The 13,606-nt window shown below is 37.2% G+C and overlaps 1 protein-coding gene across 5 annotated transcripts in view; it reads left to right on the top strand.

Annotated features, from left to right (window-relative positions):
• Nucleotides 1-9,184, top strand: part of SYT16 (synaptotagmin 16) — a 262,401-nt gene extending 253,217 nt beyond the window's left edge. For all 5 annotated transcript variants that reach the window (XM_082450420.1, XM_082450422.1, XM_082450423.1 and 2 more), the window contains one exon: nt 8,244-9,184. In XM_082450420.1, the coding sequence (XP_082306546.1) occupies nt 8,244-8,557 (314 nt within the window). In that variant the 3' untranslated portion in view covers nt 8,558-9,184. The remainder of the gene's footprint in view (nt 1-8,243) is intronic.
• Nucleotides 9,185-13,606: the final 4,422 nt, after the last annotated feature.

Genomic DNA, 13,606 nt, shown 5'->3' with positions numbered 1-13,606 from the left:
GGCTATGTACCAGATGAAGGAACAAACTAAAACCCCAGAAAAACAACTAAATGAAGTGGAGATAGGCAACCTTCCAGAAAAAGAATACAGAATAATGATAGTGAAGATGATCCAGGACCTCAGAAAAAGAATGGAGGCAAAGATCGAGAAGATGCAAGAAATGTTTAACAAAGACCTAGAAGAATTAAAGAACAAACAAACAGAAATGAACAATACAATAACTGAAACGAAAACTACACTAGAAGGAATCAGTAGCAGAATAATTGAGGCAGAAGAACAGATAAGTGACCTGGAAGACAGAATGGTGGAATTCACTGCTGCAGAACAGACTAAAGAAAAAAGAATGAAAAGAAATGAAGACAGCCTAAGAGACCTCTGGGACAACATTAAACGCAACAACATTTGCATTATAGGGGTCCCAGAAGGAGAAGAGAGAGAGAAAGGACCAGAGAAAATATTTGAAGAGATTATAGTCAAAAACTTCCCTAACATGGGAAAGGAAATAGCCACCCAAGTCCAGGAAGCACAGAGAGTCCCATACAGGATAAACCCAAGGAGAAACACACCGAGACACATAGTAATCAAATTGGCAAAAACTAAGGAAAAAGAAAAATTACTGAAAGCAGCAAGGGAAAAACGACAAATGACATACAAGGAAACTCCCATAAGGTTAACAGCTGATTTCTCAGCAGAAACTCTACAAGCCAGAAGGGAGTATCATGATATACTTAAAGTGATGAAAGGGAAGAACCTACAACCAAGATTACTCTACCCAGCAAGGATTTCATTCAGATTTGACGGAGAAATCAAAAGCTTTACAGACAGACAAAAGCTAAGAGAATTCAGCACCACCAAACCAGCTCTACAACAAATGCTAAGGGAACTTCTCTAAGTGGGAAACACAAGAGAAGAAAAGGACCTACAAAAACAAACTCAAAACAATTAAGAAAATGGTCATAGGAACATACATATCGATAATTACCTTAAACGTGAGTGGATTAAATGCTCCAACCAAAAGACACAGGCTTGCTGAATGGATACAAAAACACGACCCATATATATGCTGTCTACAAGAGACCCACTTCAGACCTAGGGACACATACAGACAAAGTGAGGGGATGGAAAAAGATATTCCATGCAAATGGAAATCAAAAGAAAGCTGGAGTAGCAATACTCATATCAGATAAAATCGACTTTAAAATAAAGAATGTTACAAGAGACAAGGAAGGACACTACATAATGGTCAAGGGATCAATCCAAGAAGAAGATATAACAATTATAAACATATATGCACCCAACATAGGAGCACCTCAACACATAAGGCAACTGCTAACAGCTATAAAAGAGGAAATTGACAGTAACACAGTAATAGTGGCAGACTTTAACACCTCACTTACACCAATGGACAGATCATCCAAAATGAAAATAAATAAGGAAACAGAAGCTTTAAATGACACAATAGACCAGATAGATTTAATTGATATTTATAGGACATTCCATCCAAAAACAGCAGATTAAACTTTCTTCTCAAGTGTGCATGGAACATTCTCCAGGATAGATGACATCTTGGGTCACAAATCAAGTCTCAGTAAATTTAAGAAAATTGAAATCATATCAAGCATCTTTTCTGACCACAACGCTATGAGATTAGAAATGAATTACAGGGAAAAAAACGTAAAAAACACAAACACATGGAGGCTACACAATACATTACTAAATAACTAAGAGATCAGTGAAGAAATCAAAGAGGAAATCAAAAAATACCTAGAGACAAATGACAATGAAAGCACAATGCTCCAAAACCTATGGGATGCAGCAAAAGCAGTTCTAAGAGGAAAGTTTATAGCTATACAAGCCTACCTCAAGAAACAAGAAAAATCTCAAATAAACAATCTAACCTTACACCTAAAGGAACTAGAGAAAGAAGAACAAACAAAACCCCAAATTAGCAGAAGGAAAGAAATCATAAAGATCAGAGCATAAATAAATGAAATAGAAACAAAACAATAGCAAAGATCAATAAAACAAAAAACTGGTTCTTTGAGAAGATAAACAAAATTGATAAACTATTAGCCAGACTGATCAAGAAAAAGAGGGAGAGGACTCAAATCAATAAGATTAGAAATGAAAAAGGAGAAGTTACAACAGACACTGCAGTAATACAAAGCATCCTAAGAGACTACTACAAGCAACTCTATGCCAATAAAATGGACAACCTAGAAGAAATGGACAAATTCTTAGAAAGGTATAACCTTCCAAGACTGAACCAGGAAGAAACAGAAAATATGAACAGACTAAACACAAATAATGAAATTGAAACTGATTAAAAATCTTCCAACAAACAGAAGTCCAGGACCAGATGGCTTCACAGGTGAATTATGTCAAACATTTAGAGAAGAGCTAACACCCATCCTTCTCAAACTCTTCCAAAAAATTGCAGGGGAAGGACCACTCCCAAACTCATTCTATGAGGCCACCATCACCCTGATACCAAAACCAGACAAAGATACTACAAAAAAAGAAAATTACAGACCAATATCACAGATGAATATAGATGCAAAAATCCTCAACAAAATACTAGCAAACAGAATCCAACAACACATTAAAAGGATCATATACCACAATCAAGTGGGATTTATCCCAGGGATGCAAGGATTCTTCAATATATGCAAATCAATCAATGTGATACAGCATATTAACAAATAGAAGAGTAAAACCCATATGATTATCTCAATAGATGCAGAAAAAGCTTTTGACAAAATTCAACACCCATTTCTGATAAAAACTCTCCAGAAAGTGGGCATAGAGGGAACCTACCTCAACATAATAAAGGCCATATACGATAATCCCACCGCAAACATCATTCTCAATGATGAAAAACTGAAAGCATTCCCTCTAAGGTCAGGAACGAGACAAGGATGTCCACTCTCACCTCTATTATTCAACATAGTTTTGGAAGTCCTAGCTACGGCAATCAGAGAAGAAAAAGAAATAAAAGGAATACAAATTGGAAAAGAAGAAGTAAAACTGTCACTGTTTGCAGACGACATGATACTATACATAGAGAATCCTAAAATGCCACCAGAAAACTACTAGAGCTAATCAATGAATTTGGTAAAGTTGCAGGATACAAAATTAATACACAGAAATCTCCTGCATTCCTATACAGTAATGATGAAAAATCTGAAAGAGAAATTAAGGAAACACTCCCATTTACCATTGCAACAAAAAGAATAAAATACCTAGGAATAAACCTACCTAGAGAGACAAAAGACCTGTATGCAGAAAACTATAAGACACTGATGAAAGAAATTAAAGATGATACCAACAGATGGAGAGATATATCATGTTCTTAGATTGGAAGAATCAGTATTGTGAAAATGACTATACTACCCAAAGCAATCTACAGATTCAATGCAATCCCTATCAAATTCCCAATGGCATTTTTTACAGAACTAGAACAAAAAGTCTTAAAATTTGTATGGAGACACAAAAGACCCCGAATAGCCAAAGCAGTCTTGAGGGAAAAAAACAGAGCTGGAGGAATCAGACTCCCTGACTTCAGACTATACTACAAAGCTACAGTAATCAAGACAGTATGGTACTGGCACAAAAACAGAAACATAGATCAATGGATCAAGATAGAAAGCCCAGAGATAAACCCACACACCTATGGTCCACTAATCTATGACAAAGGAGGCAAAGATATACAATGGAGAAAAGACAGTCTCTTCAATAAGTGGTGCTGGGAAAACTGGACAGCTACATGTAAAAGAATGAAATTAGAACACTCCCTAACACCGTACACAAAAATAAACTCAAACTGGATTCGAGACCTAAATGTAAGACTGGACACTGTAAAACTCTTAGAGGAAAACATAGGAAGAACACTCTTTGACATAAATCAGAGCAGTATCTATTTTGATCCGCCTCCTAGAATAATGGAAATAAAAACAAAAATAAACAAATGGGATTTAATGAAACTTAAAAGCTTTTGCACAGTGAAGGAAACCATAAACAAGACGAAAAGACAACCCTCAGAATGAGAGAAAATATTTGCAAATGAATCAATGGACGTAGGATTAATCTCCAAAATATATAAACAGCTCATGCAGCTCAATATTAAAAAAGCAAACAACCCAATCCAAAAATGGGCAGAAGACCTAAATAGACATTTCTCCAAAGAAGACATACAGATGGCCAAGAAGCACATGAAAAGCTGCTCAACATCACTAATTACTAGAGAAATGCAAATCAAAACTACAATGAGGTATCACCTGACACCTGTTAGAATGGGCTTCATCAGAAAATCTATAAACAACAAATGCTGGAGAGGGTTTGGAGAAAAGGGAACCCTCTTGCGCTGTTGGTGGGAATGTAAATTGATACAGCCACTATGGAGAACAGTATGGAGGTTCCTTAAAAAACTGAAAATAGAATTACCATACGGCCCAGCAATCCCACTACTGGGCATATACCCAGAGAAAACCATATTTCAAAAAGACACATGCACTCCAATGTTCATTGCAGCACTATTTACAATAGCCAGGTCATGGAAGCAACCTAAATGCCCAGTGACAGATGAATGGATAAAGTAGTTGTGGTACATATATACAATAGAATATTACTCAGCCATAAAATGGAACGAAATTGAGTCATTTGATGAGACATGGATGGATGTAGAGACTGTCATACAGAGTGAAGTAAGTTAGAAAGAGAAAAACAAATATCGTTTTATTTTATTAACGCATATATGTGGAACCTAGAAAAATGGTACAGATGAACCAGTTTGCCGGGCAGAAGTTGAGACACAGATGTAGAGAACAAACATATGGACACCAAGGGGGGAAAACCACGGTGGGGTGGGGATGGTGGTGTGCTGAATTGGGCGATTGGGATTGACATATATACACTGATGTGTATAAAATTGATGACTAATAAGAACCTGCAGTATAAACAAACAAACAAACAAACAAAAAACACAACTAATACTAAACTTTCTTTGGGTTATTTGTATGGAAATATGTTAATATAAATGTTTCAGACATTACATGAAATTTCTGAAAATCTTATATGTTCTGGTATAATGTTATAAGTCATAATTCTAGTTAATACTTTAAAATGTATATCTCAGAAATAACTAAATTTCCTTGTCAATTGCATTATTATGAACTTTCATCAAATATTTAACCGTGGTCATTTTTAAGTCTTTTGTCATTTATGGACAGTTCTGGGTGTACTCTGATGCTTTTGCAAAACTGTTCCTATAAAAGGGTTTCATCTTCAAGGAATTCATGGAAAAGACTCTGACAAGTACAGGTTTCTGGTAACTGACTCTACTGCTGAACTGAATGAATAAGCATTTTCAGAACTCTAATGGAAAACTGGTGAATTCATAAAAGTGCTAACAAAAAATCAAGATGAAAAATAAATCAATTACATGGGACTGAGTGAACTGATGAGGATGATTATAATTTTTGTGACTTTCTGTTTGAATAAAAAAAAAATACTGCTTGGTGGTGCTCTGCAGCAAGTATTATCAATTCCAAAAATTAAAACAGAGCTCACTTAAGTTGCACATTTACTTGACTCTTTTTCTTCCATTCTGACTGGTGCTCATCAGATTAAGTCATTGAACCCCAAAAGACCCCAGCCTTACTCCCCACTATTCCTCACAAGTAGAATTTTCTGGGCACAGCCCTGGGTCACTAAGAAGTAAGCACATTATTACAGCCAATAAAAGGTTCCCTTTTGACCTGGAATGATGAGCAACATTTCTCTTCTTCTGGTCAGGTGTCCTCAGACTGGATTGTTTATAAAATTATTATTTCCCCCTATTGTCATACACGTACAATTCAGCTTCATTTATGGTGGTTTGGGAGTAAGTAGCCTTTCTCATAATTAGAAAATGATCTTCTGACAGGATAAAGCTGGAAATTGCTCTCTTTGTGAAATGAGCAGGTCTTTGTCTGCAAGATTGATTCAATTTTCACTGCCATAACTGGTAGCAGAATTGCCAGACCAGTTTGGTGACTGGATTGAACCTTTCCTACAGGAATTGTGTAGCTGTACAGCTGCGGAAACACAAGTTCACTCCCCCATTGTTGGTTTTCTGACAGCTTTTTCCGTAGAGCAGTTTGAAGAGTGGAGAGCCCTGTTTTTGAGACAGAGAAGTGTTTTTCACACCTGAAGTGTAATTTCACACCTTGTGTTTCTCAGCAGATAACTGCATAAAATAACATATCAAACCAGAATAGAAAAAGATCAACAAAGAAAGAAAACTGCAGGTTGTAATTTGTTTCCTATCTTACAATGCTCTTGTAGAGAACAGTAAATTACAGAGCTCTGGGTTTACACTTTAAAAAGTTTGACTGGTTGTTAGGTGGGAAAGTGAGCAGTAAACACTAATCAGCATTTAGCCTGCATTGAACAGAATGTACAGAATGATACAATTTGGGAAACACCGGAACTTGTAGATTTTTTTTTTAAAGGATAGGACACATAAATTAGTGGTAAAAACTGTAGTTAAGAGTAAGTCTAGAAATTGATAAATTAATTGATTTTAATAAAAATAGAATTTTCTTGGGATATAATTTTCTTTGTAATTATCCATTCAGGAATTTTAGTAAAAGTGATGGACTATGTTAGTACTTACTTTCTATAAATGACTAAACCTATGATGCTAGTCACCATCTCATGACATTCTAGTGCAGGGGTTATAAAATGAGGGGTTTAGCTCCATTTTGCAAGTTTGAAAACTTAAGTCCAAAAGAAAAAAGAAAGTTGACCTCCTGGCTGGTCATAGACATTCATTACAAAATATTTAGTATTTATTGAGTGTCTACCACATGTTAGGCATTACCCCAGGCACGGGGGTACAGTGGTAAACAGGGCAGTCTCTCTTTCTCCCATCTGGGAACTGACAGTTTTGCAGACAAGTAAGCAGGCAATGGAAATACTGGGTAATAAGTGCTGAGAGAGGCTAAAACTAGATTTCGATGGAGCCCACAGATGGTCAGCATGGGGGCAAGTGGTCAGCAAAGATTCCAGGATAAAGTGACATCCAGACTAAACTAATGAATAGAAGTCATGTGAAGGTAGATATCATTCGGGATATCAGGGCATGTATAGCTTATGCAGAAGTGAAAGGGGAAGACAGCAGAGTGGGTTGGAGGGATAAGGTATTCAGTGTAGTGGGGATGCAGTGTATAAAGGCAACGGTGATGCCTAATGAAACTGGAAGATAAAAGTGTCAGGGTATGTGGTCTATACCGAGAAATTTAGCTTTTATCCTGAGACTAGTGGGATGTATTGAAGGTTTAGTCTTTGTTTATTAGGGAGAATGACACAACCAGATCTGCATTTTACAAAGACCCCTCTGACAATCCAGTGACTGGAGATCAGTGAAGAAACATGCAGTAATGCAAGTGGGAAATGCTGGTGACCTGGGCTGATGGTGTACACTGAGAGTTCAGTGGCATTGGGATGCAAGGAAGTGGGTGGGTTTGGGAGCTATTGAGGAGGTAGAATCAACAGAACTTGGTGGTTGATTGACTGGACTAGGGGTAAGGAAGCCAGTCTAGTCAAAAATGCCATCCTGAGTTCTGACTTGGGTACTTGAGCAGATGATACTGCCATTCACAGGGCTGGAGAATACTAAAACAGCAAGTTTTGAAGAGTTGGAGACATGATGAGTGTGAGATGGGATTTCCACAAGAAGAAGTATGGTATTCAGTTGGATCTTGAGCTTGGGAGGGAAGTCTAGGCCAGAGATACAGATCTGGTTGTTGTCACTGAGTGGATAACATGGTCCAAAGAATATGTAGAGAATGAGAAGAGAAGAGACTCTTTAGGCATAAACAGCCTTTTGACAATGAAAAGAAAGACACATAGAGCAAAATGTATATTTATAGTTACATAAATAAAATGTGGATGAAGAACTGTGCATGTCCACAAATACCATTGCACACGTGCCTGTGCAGGTACATACCCTTGCACATATAGAGCTTCTAATGAACATCAGCAAGGTGCCCCGTGGTGGGCCACATGAAACATTAAGCATAAAGGTAATAATCCCTTTCCTGAAGAGCTCATGTAAGATGTGTTAGTCCTACAGCAAGTTCCGGGCCTAAAGATGCTGTTCAGTATGTTAAAAAGGAAAAATGTACAGCCCATGTAGATATTGCAATTAAACTAGCAAAACGGAAGGCACTGATGTTTTCTCATTTCCATTGTTTCCTCAGATACATATGGAAAGCTCTTTCTTCTCAGTTCTGTGGGTCAAGAGATGTCCCGCTGCAAGACATCCATCCGACGTGGTCAGCCCAATCCTGTCTATAAGGAGACCTTTGTTTTCCAGGTGGCCCTCTTTCAGCTCTCTGACGTTACGTTGATGATTTCTGTGTATAACAGGCGTACCATGAAGCGTAAAGAGATGATTGGTTGGATTGCTCTGGGTCAAAACAGTAGTGGAGAGGAGGAACAAGACCATTGGGAGGAAATGAAGGAGACCAAAGGGCAGCAGGTCTGCAGGTGGCACACTTTACTCGAATCCTAGGTTTGCCAAGAGGTGTTTGTGGGCTATACCTACCCTGGTGACCCGTGTTTTGAGTACTGATACCAACTCAGTGCTTGCTGGCAGGCTTTTTTTAAAGACAGGCTTTAAGTAGGGATTGGATTCTACTAGACCCTAGGACATTCTGGGGGTGGAAGGATCTTTGGGTTTCTCAAAGGTTTGATTTGGATTTAAATACTGTAATTTTTTTAAAAAGCCCATATGCACTGTCGAGTATACTTTATTGGAAATGTTATTGTAGTTGAGATGAATGATGTTGAGTTAATTTCTGTTAATAGGTTATTAAATTTTGGTTCAGGCTATGGAATGAAGCTTCTCTGGCTGTCTCTGCTCCCTTAGATTGCAAGGGAGATGTGAAAAGTTACTGTTTGTAACCACTTGTGTGTAGGAATCAGAATTTTCTTAGTATGGGGCAAAATACTCCAAAATACAGAAATGAATCTGACGCCGAGGCTCATAGAAGAATGTAACTGTCATCCATAATCCCCTATTTCATGTTTTTCTCTTTATAAAAAAAAACCCTTCATTTATTTGCCTAACAAATAAATGGTAAAAACTTACACTTATAAAGCAAATTTGTATGAATTAAATACCTCTTTGTTTATCTCACTTATATATTGTGGTTTCCTATGAGATTTGGTTAGGTGACCCATTTTGAAACTAAAAAAGAATTCAGAAACTACTGTTGTAAGACAACTTGTCTCCTTTTGAGTATGTAAGACTTCAAAATTAAAACTTTCAAGGTTTTTATGCTGTTTTTCTCACCTAATAAATTCTTACAGAATGAGAAGAAAACCGAACAACCTATTAAGTCATGGAGGTATTGATTTTTCTGAATCTAGTGTTCTCCTTCTAGATTATGCTTTTTCTATATTCAGTACAATATACTCACTCATACATATATTTTGATTCTGTATTTGCATGTAAACCATGCTTTTTTAATGCCATATTTTCCATCATCAGAGCATAGTAAATTGTATACAATGGATCTTTAATAAATGTTGATTTGATTGACTCTTAGAAATGAACATGTTATAACACCTGTGAATGAAGAATATTTTCAGTTTGTAAGCAATGACACTAATTCTTCTTTGAGCATTTGAAGTGCCTATAATTGTCATTTTTTAGTGGTATTTGCAGCAACATATATTAGTCACTACTTGCATTTTGGGCACGTGCCATTTAGAACACTGATCATGTATGGTTATGAGCATGAAATTTTACTTCTGACTGACTTTTACATTTTTGTGCAGTGCATGTTTATTTTCTTAGATCTGAGCCCTTAATTTCAATTACTTTAAATTGGCAGTAATAAGAAAAGGGAAGGAATGTGTGTGCATGTAACACTGAGCCCCATGTGCAGCTCTTCTGAGCAATTGCTGTCACTTATTTTTAGCTTTTATGTTTCATTGTTGACTTTTTGCTGTCTGTGGGAAGAGTGATAGCTAGGGATGGATGTATACAGTTAAAAACACATAACTCCTCCTCAGCTCTACATTTTGACAGATTGTAAACGTAGGCTGTAACACTTGAAGCACATATTTATTCCTTACAGCATGTAACGGTTATCCTGACAAGCCCAGACTAAGACACAGGATAACTCAACTCTGATTTGAAGCTTTTGAAAGAAGTGATTATATATGGAAGGATCAGAATTAGAAAAATAAATGAATATCTTAATTTCTTTTCAGGTCATGGGAGTTTCGGATATAATGCTGCTCAGTTATTGGGAATAAGTAGTAAAACCATGCTCCTTTGGGGTTTTCCCCTGCCTTGGTTTGGAAGACCTCAGAGTGCTTTTCCAACATCATATCCATTAACTGCTGAGTGGTCTTTGCAGTGCGGCTGTGTCATCGAGTAGAACTGAGTGCAATTGATTAAGTAGCAGCACAAAGAATTGGCTTTTCACATCCCTTACTCTCTTTATGCGCTTGTGCTTAAAGGGAAGCAGAGCAGCCTTGTTATGCTTTCCTTTATGCAGTGACATAAAAGCAGCATTCACTTTAAAATTTACATTTGAAAAAATCTGCATCTATTGTACAGACAGGCCTGGATTTTTTCTCCTCATATTTTCCTGCTCTATGTTTTGCTGCATCCCTTGTCTCATGGTGCCCAATAATCATCTATACTTCATTTACTGCTGCCTTGGCTCACCATTTCTAAGGTTTTCTGCTGGTGTAGTGAAAGTATCCTTGTGTGTTTGATCTGCTTTCTAATAGTCTGCTTATGATACAGTTTACAGAATTTTTAAGGGAAGAATGCCTGAAAAGCATTTCTCATTTGTATAATTTTACTATGTTGGTGCTATTTACCATGTAGGATGCATGTACATCTTGAATATCTAGCAACATTCACCCTAAAGCTGATTGTATAAATATAAAATGCTAATGACAAGATACATCAAAATATGAGGTGAATTTTTTTACATAGACTTGAGATTCTGGTTTAGTAAAATCTTTTCATGTTGTGCACTTAAATTTCCTTATTTTCTTGGCAAAGTCTAGACACAGTGCACTTAACATGTTTTTCACTTGAGCTTTTATATCTGCATTTGCTTTTCAAAGGAGTTATGAAAGATAATTAGTTGGTTCTGCCGTGTTAAAGCTGCTTTTGCCTAATTTATCTAGCTAATAATTAATATCTCATAGTGACATACGAAATTGAAGAAGCACTAATATTTGTTGCTTGAGTAGTTCTTTCCATGAGATTTTTCCTGAAGAGAATGCTTTTAAAATACTATTGTGGAGGGTAAATGATGCACTAGGTTATGGAAAGCTGGTTTTACAGCGTGCCTTCTTTCAGGGAATGAGTTTACACTGAATCGAGAAGTGCCCGTTTCCCGAAACACGGTGGTGACTCTTGCGTTCTCTGCGCCCCTCTGACTATTGTTGAATTTTTAAATGGGCCATTCACCAGGCAGCCGAGCACCTGCTCTCACTTCTCTCCCTCACTGGCTCCCAGTGTGATGTACAGTTGTTTTGGAACCTCCTTTTGCTCCTGTTGCATAACTGTGAGGGGGGAGGTCTTGCCTTTCTTAACAGAAAAAGAGCTTGTAATGCCTTTGGAAGTAATAGACCTGGCATTCCACCTGTGCAAAGTTTGAGAAAGAATCCCCGCCATGATGGGAAGAGAAAAAGAGAGCATTGTACTGCATTGTCGCTCACTTTAGGCACCGTTCACTCTGCAACTCCTTCCATGACAGTGACGTATTGACCTCAAACGTTGGTATTCTCCATAGTGCTAGGTGCTACAGCGAGCCTGAAACACAGCCTCTGCCTTTGCAACATGTAGCACCCGCAATATTTTATAAATTGTTAACAAGTCTCGGTCAGTCACTGTGTTTTACATTCTGGCTGTACCACATGGTCTTAGCTGACAACCAAAACTCTTTTCTTTTCAAGTAATGCATTGTTTAAGTTGGAACTCCCATCAGATTAAGTGAAAATGCTTCTCTGATAGCCATTGAATTGATTAAATTCATGGTTCAGTGTGGACCATGGAACTGGGGGTTTCTCAAAAGCCTGGCTATCCTTTTGCAGGAGAGGGCTTAGTACATGAAGATCAAAAAAGTGAGTAGGAAAGGATTATTCGTAGATGACATAAAACCAAATGCAGGCATATCCTTTAATGGTGAAGAAACAGGACTAGAATTTACATGTGGTCCCTCCTCTTACCTTTGAGTAAACTGTGACTAAAGAGCATTCCATTCTATTTGATCCACAATGAAAGCAAATGATAGATAATCCTGAAATGGCAGAAGTATTTTTTACTGTATTAAAAATCATTGGTGTGTTCCCAAGAGAAAAGTTAGGCAAAACTATAAAACAAACAAATTATATAGTATGAGTATGGAAGAGTTAAAGAATAAATAAATATGCTAGATACTGCCAGCATCTGTTGCATATACGCAAGAAGAGTAAACGAATGTAAACCAAAAGCCATTTTAGATTAAGTATCATTTTTCACAACTTGTGGAATTCCGGAAAATACTTTAAGATGAGGAGAATGAAATTGGTCTTACGCAACTCAGAGAAGTTGGCACAGGCTGTGGTCTTAGCCTGGGTTTGGATGAACCCTGCCTACTGTGTGGCCTTAAGAAAATTACTTAGCCAGCCTGTGACCCTGTTTATTCAACTGGAAAATGGAAATAATTCCTACCTCATAAGGTCTTGTTTTTTTTTTTTTCAATAATGAAATAACAGCATAGAGATGGGCATATGGTAACCATTCAGTGTTGCCCTCTCACAATCATGCTTAAAAAAAACGCATTTAAGATTTGTTTCTCTTTCTAGTGAAAGTAATAGTAATGCTAGAGAAAAACTAATAACAATTTTCAGATACTTTAAAAAGGGTAGGCACATGAAGCTAGTCTGGAAGGCAGCTATGCTCACTGCTATACCACTGACACTACATGAAGCTAGTCTGAATTTGGGGCAACCTCAACGGGGATAAGCCTGGTGTATGGAGGAAACTGAGTCTTAATAAACCCCCAGTGAGGTATAATGACCAAATCTTTTATCCACCCTGGTGCTTTTGTGCACATCTTGGTAAATCACACTCAAGGCGTCTCCTCACACCCAGCACTTCTCTACTGTTCATATGTGGACAGAGCACCTTGTTCCCATCAAAAGAGTTGGTAAAGATGGCAACTTGAGTACCTATTTCAACTTCGATCTGAAAAGTAAAATAAATAATGTGGCACTATACTGACACTCTTTTCAAAACGGGCAACATTCTTTTTTTGGGCTTATGTTATATATCCATGTTATATCCTTATAGGTAAAAAATTTTAAAGATCTAATAATGCAGCTATTCAAACTTACCTGACTGTTCAACTGGGAAGTAATAGGACCAATTATTTATCTGTTTCCCTTCAGAAGTCATAATTCAAAGGAGTTCTATCAGGGTTGATACTCTTTTTTAGAATGGTTTTTGAGAGTGACTTGTTGATGTAATAGAAAATGTGTTCATTTGTGTTCAAATGTGTGTTCAGGTGTCCTCTGGTGTTCAAACCTTAAGTAAAGAGAGTTT

Source organism: Balaenoptera physalus (assembly GCF_965194825.1).
Source record: "Balaenoptera physalus genome assembly, chromosome: 2".
Lineage (NCBI taxonomy): Eukaryota > Metazoa > Chordata > Mammalia > Artiodactyla > Balaenopteridae > Balaenoptera > Balaenoptera physalus.
Note: the sequence above shows the minus strand (reverse complement) of the source record. Positions and strands in the feature narration are given on the sequence as shown.